Source organism: Carassius gibelio, chromosome B14 (assembly GCF_023724105.1).
Source record: "Carassius gibelio isolate Cgi1373 ecotype wild population from Czech Republic chromosome B14, carGib1.2-hapl.c, whole genome shotgun sequence".
NCBI classification, from domain to species: domain Eukaryota; kingdom Metazoa; phylum Chordata; class Actinopteri; order Cypriniformes; family Cyprinidae; genus Carassius; species Carassius gibelio.
In genome coordinates, this window is record NC_068409.1 from 21,099,308 (window position 1) to 21,114,281 (window position 14,974).

General features: G+C 37.1%; 2 protein-coding genes across 2 annotated transcripts in view; one reads left to right on the forward strand and one right to left on the reverse strand.

Annotated features, from left to right (window-relative positions):
• fat1b (FAT atypical cadherin 1b) overlaps window positions 1-10,727 on the reverse strand; it is a 35,039-nt gene extending 24,312 nt beyond the window's left edge. The window contains exons 1-4 of the mRNA XM_052575227.1: window positions 7,532-10,727; window positions 2,163-2,477; window positions 1,220-1,281; window positions 130-444 (exon numbers count right to left, since the gene is read on the reverse strand). Coding sequence (XP_052431187.1) covers window positions 130-444; window positions 1,220-1,281; window positions 2,163-2,477; window positions 7,532-10,727 — 3,888 coding nt within the window. The remainder of the gene's footprint in view (window positions 1-129; window positions 445-1,219; window positions 1,282-2,162; window positions 2,478-7,531) is intronic.
• On the forward strand, window positions 4,181-7,380 carry LOC127971902 (zinc finger BED domain-containing protein 4-like). The gene is made up of 2 exons (XM_052575228.1): window positions 4,181-5,670; window positions 6,257-7,380. The coding sequence occupies exons 1-2, from the start codon at window positions 4,331-4,333 to the stop codon at window positions 6,750-6,752; spliced, it is 1,836 nt and encodes a 611-aa protein (XP_052431188.1). The 5' UTR covers window positions 4,181-4,330; the 3' UTR covers window positions 6,753-7,380.
• Window positions 10,728-14,974: the final 4,247 nt, after the last annotated feature.

The window sequence follows — 14,974 nt, forward strand, 5'->3', positions numbered from 1 at the left end:
GTTGCATTCAAAATCCACTTGGATCAAAAATACAGTGTGAAGGGGCAAGCACTCATTCAGTCTAAAGCCACAAATACACCTCTATTAAGCCTGACACCATTTGGAGACTAAGAATTGAAATAAACGTACCGTGAGAATATGATACTCCCCCGCTGAAAAAACCTCTTTGGAGTACACAAACCCAGTTGTGGGATCAATGAAGAATTTCCCGTGCTCTTCACCCTCCTCGATTGTGTAAGAGATATCAGAGGAGGGACTCTCATCTCTGTCATAAGCAATCACTCGATAAATTGGCTCCCATTCGACTGCCTCTGGTCGTTCCACAAGCTTGATTTTAAAGCTCTTTTCCAAAAACTGGGGACTGTTGTCATTTTCATCCAATACGCTGACTATAACACGAACCACTGTAGACTTGGATGGGCTGCCATCATCCGAAACAGTGATCTGTTTATAAGAAAAAACAGATCTCATGCCTGAGCGCTTCAAAAAACTACTGCCAAAGTAAACATGAGGGAGGTATTCAATTATTGCATTTTCAATTAACTGTAAACTTCAATATCTCTTCAATAAGAACAGTTCACCCAAAAATTAAACACTGTTAGGTAGTAACTGACATTACATTTTATTTACATTTTAAAATACTCTTAATCAGAATACAGTTACTTTTTAATGATTACATGATATTCACACAATAGCTAAAAAATATTTATAATTAATCCAGTTAAAATCACGAACCCCGTTTTGGAAAACCTTGATCTAATGTAATATTTAATGCACTTAGTGCTGGTAATAACCACGAATGGAATATATTTTCTTTGTATTTTTATATCAATGATTGAAAAGATTATCCTTAGTAATAATCTAAAGTCAAAAGTAATCTAAAAGTAATCAAAAAGTAGTGCAATTATATTACCAAAATGTGTAATGTAATGGATTATGTTACAAACTATGTGTCATGTAATTTGGAATCAGTAACAGATTACAATTTGTAAGTAATCGACCCAGCACTGCACTCCATCATGTCATTTTAAACCTGTACTGTGTCATTTGTCTTCTGTTGTCATTCACAAATCAGACAAAGCATAGTGCACTGACTAATTTTTAAAATGCTTTTTTGTCTTTTTAGGAGCTTGGCACATGTGGTCACTATGAAGTGTTGTCGTAAGGGAACAAGGACCATGATATTTTTTTTTTCTCTGTGGAAAAGGGTGCAGCTTACTTCAAGAAGATGCTCCGCTTGCTTTTCCCTGTCCAGTTTCCGAGATGTTGTTGTCACCAACCCTGTGCATGACAAATGGTAAGTTTAGTGTGTTTCTTCCTCTGACTGAGAAAACTTTCTATCAGTAATAAAAGATTCAAGCTGTTCTCCCTAACAAAAAAAGAAACATTCAGGCATGACAGATGAATCTATCCAAAATTTTGTATTCTCCTCAGAGAGTGTTTCCTTTATATTGAATTCCTAGTGAAAAAAACACACAAATAGAGTCATACATTAGAGTGTACTGTGCTTGCTGTTCCTTGAAACACTATCTGAAAGTTTTCAATTCTTTCCCAGAAAAACATTCAGTTCTAAATGTATCAACTAAGTTCAGATTGTTCGATTGACTTTGGCAGGGAAATCCTTTGAAAAACTTTTTTACTTGCACTGTTGAGACTTAAGCTGACTGAGAGTGGCAAGTAATTTGGTGGAGGAGAAATCAATTGACGCGTCAAATTAATTAGCTGCATTCATTACTTGTGCTGCTCAGTGAATGGAATTAACCAGCTGGTGTGAATATCAATTATGTCTATATGCTGTATGAAAAACTTCAGCAAAGATTTCATGTCAAAACGTCTATAGCATATGTGTTATTTACATGTACATTAATGTAAATGTTCATAAATGTTTGATTCTGATCTCCCTTACTGCTGTGGAGAGCACTCAAATGTTGAAGTTATATACTCAAATACAGGGTTAAAAAAATGTTTTAAATAGTCTACTCTTAACTAAATGTTCAATGCTGCTTCTTTTTGCATATGAAACACAAAGGACATTGTTTCAATAACACAGATCCAGAAACTAGAGCATATGTTTCTCAAAAAAAAAATAATAATGAATAACAAAACGGACATTATGAAAACTCAAATACATAGGCTGAATTTTATGAGAGGTATCAACTTACCTGTCTGGGTGTTAATGACAAAAAATCCCTGTGGATTTCCACTGGTTATTTTATATGAGAGATTATCACTTGATTTTGTGTCCAGGTCAAATGCTTGGATCTGGATGACAGAGACGTCTTTGGGAGAGTTCTCAGATACAGAAGAATAGTACACAGGCTCTGATGTCAGTGGAGCATTATCATTAATATCTTGAACCTCGATGTAGACCTCCACAAATGAGGAAAGAGGCACAATTCCTTGATCGGTAGCATAGATTGTGAGCCAGTAATGATTCGAAGTCTCACGATCGAGGATCTCTTGTGTCCTTATAATGCCTGTGACAAAGAAAAGAAGAAGGAACATGTTGCACTACATGTTAAGCACTTGAAAAACATAAGGCACTTGAAAAATTTAGACTGAGAAAGCACCGATGGAGCTGCCATAAAACTGTGTCACATGGTACTGAGAGTTTTGCATTGTAAACTCTGAAGCCTAGATAAGGATGGAGCAGAAATTAACCATACAAAGTATGAACGACTGACACAACGCTAAAAATATTCTTTTGAAATTAAAACTGTAATCAACGTAGAAGCAAAAAATGAATCTATTATCAAGCAGGGAATTGAGAATTCATAATGCAGACATTTGCATAAAGGATTAAATGTGTAAAGGGCAGACACTGTACATAAAATATGGAGTGATTAAGAGGGTAAAGGGAGATGAGGCAGCTTTTTTGTTCGCCTGTTTCTCTGCAGTGTCTGCTTTCACGCTGTGGGCTTTGTTCTGAAGGTAGCTGTGTGGCTTCTACAACTCTTCTACAACTCTACGACAATAAGCTCTTTCCTCAGGGTGGAAGTGTCCAGCATCGCTCTTTGTTTTACCCTCTTTTTCTCTTTGTCTCTCTCGCATATCTTTAGATAGCACTGTGGTACAAATGCAATCAAATGCAAAGTTGTTTGTTGAAAATTCATGTAGTGGCCCTGAAATGTATACTGGACACTTCAGTCACACTTAGAATGAATACATTTCATTGCATTAGATAACAAAATGGTTAAAAAAAATTCAAAATGGTATATGCAGACACCACAGTAACACCACTAATTGTTCAGTTCTCTAAGCCATTCAACAGATTGACAGTGTTGAGGAAAGTTATTTTAAAAGTAATTCATTACAATTGTACATTACTCAATAAAAAAGTGACCAATTAGCATTACTTGCTCATTTATTTGCAAAAAAAAAAAAAAAATGTAAATGCCCTTATAGTCAGCAAGGCTCTTTCACACCAAAATTAACTAGTTTCAGGCTGAAGAAAGTGCCTTTGCACCTCGCTCTCACAATGTCTCTCAACACGAGGACAGTTTATGTCATTATGTCACAAGAAAGGAGTTGTCAGTCAATAATGCGAAAACAAAGTAACTTGCAACAACTAAAAAATCTCATAGTAAATTTAAAAGTAATGTGTTACTTTACTAGTTACGTACTGTATTCTGATTATGTAACTTGCTTTACTTGTAATGCATCCCCAACACTTTCTAGTAGATATACGAAGCCAGTTCACAATGTCTTAATTAGAAAAAAATACAATGTTAATTAAAAAAAAATACAAGTCTATTTGTTTCTTTGTTTTTTTTGTCGAAATATTTTGCTTGAAATTGTTATACAGTATTTATAACATATAAATGATACTTGGTTTTATATTTTACTATGATGCAAAGATGTTCACAGTGCAGAGCACAATACTTTAAAGTGTCCAAACAGTCATCGGTTAATATTAATACTGAAAAATAAAAAATCCACATACCATACAAAATAAGTAAATAATGCACTTTTTACACTCTTTTTCTAAAAAAAAAAATATATATCTATCTATCTATATATATATATATATATATATATATATATATATATATATATATATATATATATATATATATATATATATATATATATACTGTATATATATATATATATATATATATACTGTATATATATGTGTATTTTTTCACAAGCCTCCATTGTTTGCTCATAATACTTTTTAGTAAGGGTGCTCCGATTGATCGGTCGCCGATCATAATCGGCCGATTATAGCTTTGGGATGTTTGATCGGCCGTCTCTATAAAGGCCGATCCAGAAAAGCCGATCAGATGACGCAAAACTCGCGAGACGATTTTTTTACGCGCTGCTAAAAATGGCTTCACCGGTCTGGCAATTCTACGTGGTGTGCGAAAAAGATAATACATTAGCAATCTGCAACGTGTGTACCAAGCAAATCCCACGAGGCGGAAAGCACGCAAAACATTTTAACACCACCAACCTCATCAGACATTTGAAGGTTAGTCACGTAAAGGAATATGAGCAGTTTTCAAAGTTAGCTAGCGCAAAGAGAGAGCGAGACCGTTCAGCAACTCAAGCGCCACTCACTCAGCTGTCAGTAACAGAGACATTTCAAAGAAAGCAACCCTACAGCAGGGACAGTAAGAAGCATAAAGAGATATCAGACAAAATAATGGAATTCATTTGCCTAGATCACCAGCCTCTGTCTGTTGTGGAAGACGAAGGGTTCCAGCGACTCATGTCCTATTTAGATTCACGTTACACTCTGCCAGGGCGTAAATATTTCACTGATGTGTGCCTGCCGCAGTTATACCAAACCGTGTTTACATATGTCGACAGCCTTATGAAGGACAACATAACATCGATTGGTTTCACTAGTGACATTTGGAGTGCGAGTGTATGCCCCATGTCCATGTTGAGCCTCACTGCGCAGTTCATTAATCAAAACTTCGAACTACAAAAAGTTGTTCTACATTCTCAAGAGTTTTCAGGGTCACACACCGCAGAGGCTCTTGTTGCTGCATTCAGCGACATGTTTCAAGCATGGGGAATCCCGAAGGAAAAAGTGCATGTTATTCTAAGGGATAACGCAAAGAACATGGAAAAGGCCATGAGGGATGCCCATCTACCCAGCCTGCCGTGCATGGCGCATTCACTCCAGCTCGCCGTGACCGAGGGAGTCATGTCACAACGCAGCATCGCTGATATAATCGCTTCTGGAAGACGCATCGTCGGTCATTTCAAACACTCCCCGCTTGCTTACTCACGACTTCAAAGTATTCAGAAACAACTGGGCCAGCCTATCAAGAGACTACAGCAAGATGTACCTACCAGGTGGAACAGTACTGTATACATGCTGCAGAGTCTGCTGGAACAGAAACGTGCCCTGTGTGCTTATGTAGCCGACTATGACTTACCCTCCATGTTCACCAGTAGCCAGTGGAAATTAGTTGAAAATATGATTTCGCTACTCGCCCCATTTGAAGAGCTCACGCAGCAGATCAGCTCATCCACTGCATCGGCTGCAGATGTTATACCATCCATCAGAGCTTTAACTCGTCTTCTTGAGAAGACAGCAGAGACTGACCACGGTGTAAAAACTTCAAAAGCCACGTTGTTGGAAGCGGTCCAGAAAAGATTCCGTGACATTGAATGTGAGCGCCTGTATAGCATTGCTACAATCCTCGATCCGAGGTGAGAAATCTTATTTTACACATTTGTTTGTGTGAGTGTGTGCGCGCGCGCGTCAGAGCGTATTAAAGAGCATGCAAATGAGTATTTCAAACGTTTTAATTCATAACTGATAAAAATATATATATTTTTGACTATTCTAGTAAGCTCCTTAATTCATATAGCAAGAATAGGCATATTTGGTCTAAATGATTGATACAAGAAGCTATTATTACTGAAATAGTGTAATTGTGTTATTTTGGGTAGGCTGGTATTTCCTTCAAATTCTGTTAAATTTGCTGTAAACATGAGCATTTAGAAGAGTTATTAATAAGATTAATAATAATAATAAAAAAGCATATTTTTTGGAGTATGCTAGGCTGACTAATCATAGCAAGAGCCAATCATAACCTTCAAAATTAAATAATAGAACATTTTCTTAGTATAGATTTTCCATTTTTCTTGTAATTTCTCTGTGCTGTTACATATTTCTTTTCTAACATGGAGCAACTGTAACCCAATAATTAAAGTATTTTTGATTCTGATTTTTGACAAATTCAAATTCAATTTAAATAAATTAATGAATGTTTTGTTTTCTTGTAAATTAAAGGTACAAAGACAGATATTTTTCTGACGCAGTCAAGCCCCAGATACGTGGACTGCTTTCTAATGTCCTGGCCACTGGATTGGAGCAGCAGGATGGTGAGGCGAGTTTGGCTGCAAGCGGGTCCGGACCCCCAGAGAAAGTACCACGAACCGGCTCCTTGCATGCTATGTATGCTGAGTTGTTGGGTGGAGATCAGGAATGTGGTAGCAGTGAAAACAGCAGCTCAGCATCATTGCAATTGAATTTCTACCTGTCAGAGCCAGTTATCGCTCAAAGTGGACAGCCACTTGTTTACTGGCAGAACAATAAAAGCCGCTTTCCCGCTCTCGCACAAGCAGCACGCACCTACCTCTGTGCACCGTGTACAAGTGTTGATAGCGAACGACTTTTTAGCACAGCAGGGAATATTATTGATGAGAAGAGGAACAAGCTGTCAGCCAAAAATGCAGAGATGCTTATATTTATAAAGAAAAATCTGCCATTGATGCTTAAGAAGTAAGCTTTGGGCAATCTAATAATCTCTATCCCCCCTCTCTCTTTTTCTACCTCTCTCTACCTCCCTAAATGCCCACAAAATCTGAATGAGTATCTCAGAAAGCTGTTATAGATATACAGATATGGAAGTTGTTAGTTATTAGAATGTTTTGTTGCTGTGCACTTTACTACCTGTGCTCCTTGAAATGGTCTTTTACAATAACCAATGTCTGACTGACTTAAAACAATATTTTGGCTATAGCCTTTTTTGTTGCAGTTTTAAAAGTAGCCTAAAGCTAAATTTAAAGTCTCAGATGTTATGTCTTATCTTATTTTATTTATATATTCTCCAGGAAAGTTGTATTAGTCAAGTCCTAAGTTGTTCCTAATAACCAAACACATGCTGCTAAGTTAATTTGTTGGAAATGTTGCTTCCAAATAAATACACAGTTGTCAATTCATGATGCGTTGTCTTCTCTTAATTGTAATACTTAATGTGCATTGTTGTTAAATATTGTTTAAAAAATTATGCTACATGATAAATAGAAGGCTTCAAATAGACCCTGTAATCGGTGATCGGTATCGGTATCGGGTGATACAGCTTCCAGCAATCGGGGATCGGTGATCGGCCCCAAAAATCCTGATCGGAGCACCCCTACTTTTTAGATGTGGTTAGTAGATTCCTTAATCCTTACTGATGACTTATTTGTTTTGAATCCTTGCACCTAATGAACCAGGCTTAATTTTACACAGAACAAGACATTGTTTTTATTTTTAAAAAGGCAAGAATAGAAATGAACTTACCGCTGTCTTCATCAATGGTGAACACACCAAGGCCTGAACCTCCTCGTATGGAGTAGCGAACTTCTCCATCCCTGCCGCTGTCCTCATCGTGAGCTGTAACTTTCAGAACAGAAGTGCCAGCTGGGGCGTCCTCACTCACAGCTCCCCAGTCCACAAAGAATGGGAAGGACGGGCTGTACAAGTTCTCATTGACATCCTCAATCTCCACATGAATGAAGCAGGATGAGGATAAAGGCTTCAGCTTGCCTCTGTCTTTGGCCTTTGCTGTCAGATTATATACTTGTCTTGTTTCGAAATCAAGAGTCTGAGAGACGTAAACAGCTCCAGTCATTTTATCCACTTGAAAGCTTCCATCTTCCCCATCTGTTAAACTGTACCTCACCTGTCCAGACAGGCCAAGGTCAGGATCGTGAGTTTCAAGCCAGAGCACTAAGGTGCCCACTGGAATGTCTTCTCTGACTCTGATATGGTATTGTTGGGGTATAAATGTAGGGGCATTGTCATTCACATCCTCCAAATTAATATATAATAATGCTGTTGATACCATTTTAGGCTCATCAATTGCAGCGTCAAAAGCAGCCACCTTCAAAACAAATGACGGATTGGCTTCTCTGTCTAATGGACCCATAACAGTCACAATCCCTGTTTCTTCATGTATGACGAATTTGTCTGTTTTGGTAAGAAACGAGTATCTAACCATTCCATTGACCCCTAAATCTTTATCTTTCGCTTCAAGCTGAATGATGTCTGTCGCCATAGCAGTGTCTTCCCTTATATCCACTGAATACTCCAACTGAAGGAACTCTGGACTGTTGTCATTTACGTCTAAAATGTTAACATTTACCATGTGAGATGAGGATTTCTGCGGTGAGCCAAGGTCATAAACGGTGATGTTGAGAGTGTAGTCGTCTGTTGTTTCTCGATCAAGTGGCTGGAAAACTTTAAGCCACCCTGTGTCAGATTCTATCGTGAAACAACTATCAAAATCTCCCCCTGAGATCACAAAAAGCAATTTCCCATTGAAGCCTGAGTCTGAATCGGCAGCTCTGAGGAGTGCTACGCTTGTCCCTACAGGAAGGTCCTCTTTAACTTCTATTACAGTTGGAGTGGACTCTATAAACCGTGGAGTGTGGTGGTTAACAGAATGGATGTCTGCGAATTCATCTTCTGCTTCTTTCTGACTGTGTCGTTTAGAGCCAAAAAGCAGCATCCCGGCTAAAGTTCTCAGAACGCCAGTCTCTGCACATTTGGAACGGACATGTTTAAAAGCACTAACTACTGTTAGATTTAGGAACATGGGGTTACTTGATATTTCTCCATCGCTGGCAGTTATTTGCAGGCGGTGGAAAGACTGTTTGGCTGCATTGCCATCGCTCAGCGACTTTTTAAGTGTCAGCACCCCTGAGCTGGAATCCAATTCGAACAGATTCATGTTATTACCACTGTCAATTCTGTACTGCACTATGCCAAGATCATCAGCGTCGATGGCAGACACCACTATTATTTGTTCACCGACCCCTAGAGATCTTGGCACAGTAACATCACAATCTATATTCTCGAAGTGTGGCTTATTATCGTTCAGGTTGGTGAGAGTGATTGAAACAACAGTCTCTGCCTCACGGCGGAAAGGGGATCCCCAGTCTGACGCCCGAATCCTTAGGGAGAATTTTCTCTTCATCGTCTCATAATCTAGATCCTCTGCGGTGCTTATGACACCGGTGAAATAATCCACTACAAAAGGCTGTTTGTTCACATTGACAATACTGTAGGTGACATAGCCATTTTCGCCGTCGTCTTTGTCGGTAGCACTGACTGTCAAGACACTGGTCCCAATAGGCACGTGTTCAGCGATACTGGCTTCATAATTAGACTTTTGAAACACTGGTGCATTGTTGTTCACATCGCTTATACTGACGACCACCTTGGCCACTGCTCGTCTGTCACTCGTAACAACATCAAATTCATATTGACTGACACTTTCTGCTTTTACGGGCGCCACGGTGGTGATAAGACCCGTGTTTGGATTAATGACAAATGGATTCTCATGTTGTTGCATCTTAAATTGTAACAAGTAGTTAATCTTTGAATGTTTCTGTACAGTTTTGACCATAACTACAGGAGAGTGAGGAGGTGCGAACTCACTGAGAGTAACTCTGTAGACGCTCTTCTCAAATGTAGGAGTTTCTGTGTATTCTCCGGGCGATCTCACTCTCACAACTATCGCTGAGGAAAACTTTGGAGGGTTCCCCCTATCTTTGGCCTGCAATGTAAGATTGCACCCAAATCTATAACCCTCCCATTCCACGTCTTTGATGGCCTTGATTTTGTATTCTTTGCTCCCAGGGTTTGTTCTGAAGGCCTTGAACTGCTGGAGTGGATCTCCAGCTACGATGCTCAAAGAGGCAATCTCGCCATTGTGCCCTTCATCGGCGTCCTCCACAGTCACATACGCATAAGTGGGATCACTGGTTGCATTCCATGGAGTTAAGGGGACAGCTGTGATGACAGGTGCATGTTCATTGGCCGGCAGCACGTGCACCTTTAGCTTTGCTGTGCTACTGCTGCTGCTACTCCCATAGAGCTTCAGACCTCTGTCCACAGCCAACACATCAATCTCATAAACAGCCACCTCAGAGTAATCCAGCTTGCCTGTCAGAGTTATAACCCCGCTAGTAGGATGAATGGAGAACATGTCAGTCCACTCTTTGAAGCTGAAATAGTACTCTCCATTAGTGCCTGTGTCAGCGTCTGTGGCGAAAACTCTGCCTACGCTTGTTCTGATGGCTGAGTTTTCGGGTACAAAAAAACTATATGTAGTCGGTGAGAAAAGCGGTCTGAGATCATTCGTGTCCAGAACTTGCACTTTAACTTGTGTTTGAGTTTCAGCACCAGTATATCTTTCAATAGCATTTACAGTCAGCATATAGTGGTCTTTTATTTCCCTATTGAGAGTGGCAGAATTCCCTCCTTTGGTTCTTATTCGCAGGAAACAAAAATTACCCAAAACATACTTCTCAGCTTTAAATAAATTATCATGGTCCCCGGATTCTATTATGTACCAAATGTCCCAAGACTGGTTTGTCATAAAAATACCCATTTTTATGGGGCATTCAGCAAAGGTTTTTGCGGCTGAATTTTCATATATCATTACATTGTAAAGTGGATGAGTAAACTGAAAAGACAATGCATCTTCCATTTGCTGGGCGCCTAAGCAAGTCCACATAAACAGCACTAAAAGACATCTAGTCCAGGATTTACCCATTATGACAGGTGATTACAGAGCCAACTGAAAAAAAAACAAGAGTACAAGAGTGACAGGTAGAAAGTAATGTAAATATGACAAAAAAATCACAATAATGCAACTAATTTAACACTCATGCCAAATTATTTTACTCTATAAAGCCAGCTACTTAAAATTTGATATGATAATATGTACTTTTTTAGCAAATAAAATGCCTTTTAGTATAATACTAAAAATGTCCCCCTTAGGTGATTTGCATGTCTTTTTGCTTTAAAATCTACTGATTTTATATGATGTAAACATTACAATAACTTTTCTTTTGTTAATTATATGTCACAATGAACACATAATAGACTGAAACAAACCATGTTCAAATGTCAGTATCAAATACATCAGGCTTTGAGTTACATTTATATTTAATCATTATTGTACTTTATTGCATTATGTTTTGCCCCCACCATAAAACTACAGAACTTTGATCATAAGGCTAAGCATTTAAATACCATCTTACTAAGAATTTTAAATAATTATTGGGAGATACAGATTGACAACTGATATTTAAATGCATTTTTACAAACTATCAGAATTAAATCTATATCTATATCCTATATGTATATGAGCCAAAAAAAAGCCTGACATCATCAAATATGATACTCTCAAACACACTAACACACACATAATCAAAAAGTTCAATTGACTGTTCCATTAAAAAAGTAGACAATATCAAATCATTATTAAATGGCTAATATAGTAAATATATAATGTAGAACAAACACTAAGTCATACTTTCGGTGCATGAAGTACAAGTTACTAAGGATTTTGGTGGCTACTATTGTGCCAACAACTTGAGCTGCCTAGAAACTGTTCTCTGCCATTTTTATTTTCCCACTTCACCTAATTACATGTCCTCGTGAGATGGCAAAGTGTACAGGTTGCACACTTCACAATCTCAGCACTATGTCATTCAGGTATTTTTTACTTAGCCTACTATTTAAGGGATTATTTTTTTAAACATACAAACAACAACAAATTGCAAGTAAAATTTCACAAAGAATTACAAAGAAATGTAACAATAAATTTGATGGGAAATTTTGAAGTAGAAAAGCAGAAGTATAATTTTCTTCAATATTTGTTTTATTTAAACTAAAATTATGTTAAATCTACGTAAGATAATAACAATAAGTTATTTAAATTAATTTATTTATATATTTGTTTGGCTGATTGATTGGATTGAACCCCCCTGGGTGAGACTCCTGTATTCTGTTATACGTTCATATTATTTAAAATGATTAGATGCAGTTTCTAGATATTTTATTAGATAAATTAAGGGAAATGCACTGGTATTTAACCGGTATTTTAATAGGCTAACTGTATTTTATTTGAAAGTTAATCCGGGTGATTTGCTCGCGTACAAGAGTTTATAAAGTGGCATGCACGGAAAGACTCATCAGTTCAAGTTTGTTCTTAAAAGCTCATTGGTAATGTAAAAGCACACGTCTCATACAGCTATGGTCATCTTTATGTAGAGATTGCGATTTGTTCAGACATTCATCGCGACCGAAGATTAATTACAGTAACGTTACACACACAAAATAAAAAGGCAAATGCGACTAACTTTAGGCTACCTGTTTTGTAACTATACCTGTTTTTGAGGACAAAAGTGGCTTTAGTTTTCACTTACCATCGCTGCAAAATAATATTTTTCTAAATTAAGAAGTAATCCACACACAGATATCTCAGAAATGAAGCAGCCGTGTAAACTCCACATGAGGCGGAGAGCGCTCGTGTTTCTGTGCCTCTCTGATGCTGGGTCTTTACCGCTCCTCCGAGGACAGTCTGTCTGGATCAGCCTCTGTGACGTCATCGCTGTCAGAACTAAGTTGTATGGACTGTTCATGATCTGTATTTACAAAAGACATGATAGACAAATATGTAAGTAAAACGTCGATAGGATTGAAATAACAATTCGGTAACACTTTAGAATAATGTTCCATCATTAATGAATAACTACACAATAACACAGCCTGAAATATTATTAGCACTGCTAACTAGCCTAGTATCTAACAAGAAACTCGGATTAATGAAATAATAGTGATCAGTCGAATTTGGTAGTTCACTATTACCTAATCTTTTTCATACTGTACCTCCATAAGAACTACTCTATACACAGGTTCATAATAATATGAATAATGCATCATTTATTATTATTAATTCTAAAGTTAAGATCATGGTAACCGACTATAATGACTCAAGTATTACCAATTTCTTCAAAAGGAATTTCTTATTATTTGGATCAGTATTCTAAAGTGAATAACAGGATAATTATCTTATGACTGAAATAACTGTATGCTTTTAAAGGGTTTTGTAAAGTAGTTGATAGTAATCAATAATTTGATAAGTGGACTTCATGAGATCATTTAAACAGATGATGTTAGCTAGGCTATATGTGAATACAGTAAGTGGGATTTGATTATTTCATAATTTTCTTCACTTTATTTTGCCAAGTTTAGATGGGTAACATATGGCTGTAGTCAGACTTATATGATTAAAAAAAAGTTTTATTTGTTTGTCTTTTTAATTCCTATAATAATTCTTATGAATGTCTTTTTTGTCTTCTGAAATTGTGTGGTTGTGATTGTTAGAGTTTTTCTATAAAGACTTCAATAGGATTGTAGTGCTTATTTATGCAAGTGTCCTTGGCTGCATGTCCACCATACAATGTTAGCTGGTTTTATAAAGCTGGTAGCTTTAGCAAACATTTTTGTCATAGAATTACATTTACTTTTCATATATTCCCACTTTTATGATTCTTTTATGCTTGATCAAATGTTACAGATTTTGCATGGCAATCATAGTTTATTTTCAGTTCAAGGTATCTACTGAAATACAGTGCTTTAAATCAGTACTGGTAAAATAAAGCCATGTGAATTTATTTGTTGAACAGTTTTTGTCTGTTTGGGGAAATAGATTGGAGTTCTAATGCCATTAAGGAGCATTTCAATGGTGTGTAGAGTAGTTCTCAAAGGAAATATAATGGGGGGAAGGCTATATTGCTCATTCCTAATAACTTCACATCATCTTTTTCATCACATCTTGCCTATGGGAATCATCCAGTGTTCAGAATTATTTAGCAAGAAATACCAAAACGCACCTCTACATTCATTAGAACATAATGTTACAGTAAATTCCTGTATTAAAAGAACATTAGATACATCTAGCAATAACAAAACCTAAACTTAACTTGCATACCTGTTAGTTCAGCACTTTGTTGGACTGTTCAGTATGTTCACAGACTTGTTTATCCTTCCCAGACTGGTGTAGTTTTTAACATCCATTCAATAATTCACTGTCAGATTTTCTCCTTAATGAAAAACGACAGATAACACAAACCCTGTAGCTGGCATAGTTTCAACTTTGACTGTATTGGCACTTGTTTCGCAACAAGATGATACACACAGCATGGAAGCTGTAAGCGTCGCATTGATCGTTCATGAGTGGGAGGATATATATTGGATAAGCCTGTGGGCAAAACACTTTTGCCTTTCCATCTCGCTCTAACGTGTTATTTGCATACATCTCCAGCGAGAGACTTCAGAGAAGCACTCTGCTGTTTTGAGACAATATGTGTTATTGAGCGTCTCTGTGTAATCTATATCCTCTCATGATGCCGGCGATGATCTGTCCCTGTACAGTGTTTCTAAGTTAGACAGAAAGGGAGAGATAAACACATAACACAGAGCCAAGGGAGAACCCATAATGCATCATTGTCTTTATTTCCTTACCAGGATTACTTGAGAAGTCAATAAGGATGCAAATAAAATAAAATGAATCAGTGGGAAGATTGTGTACGGACATCAGTAATTAAACATCCAGTGCAATATATTTACATAAGAATCTCATAACTATAAGGAGCATAAAGAAGTATGGAAGTATAGCTGAATGATACCAAATCCTACCAATTCAGGCAGAGGGGAAAAAAAGTTCAAACAGCTTTGACATTAGCAGTAATTTCAACTCTTTTAATTGAACATTTCCTACATTTTGTACACTAGATAATATTTTCTTTCTTTTATGTAGAAATTAACGTAATTGAAAAACAGTTTGTAGATACACTGTCCACATAAAATGTTCTGAAGCATTTTTTGAATCCAAAAATCCAAAATTTCTATACTAATACTATACCAGACATCTTTCGTACTTTA

What these genes read in the sequence shown, in the direction of transcription:
- LOC127971902 (XM_052575228.1), top strand. Translation starts at nt 4,331, where the DNA reads ATGGCTTCACCGGTCTGGCAATTCTACGTGGTGTGCGAAAAAGATAAT. An exon ending in GCTACAATCCTCGATCCGAG is followed by an intron (nt 5,671 to 6,256) that starts GTGAGAAATCTT and finishes TGTAAATTAAAG; the next exon opens with GTACAAAGACAGATATTTTT.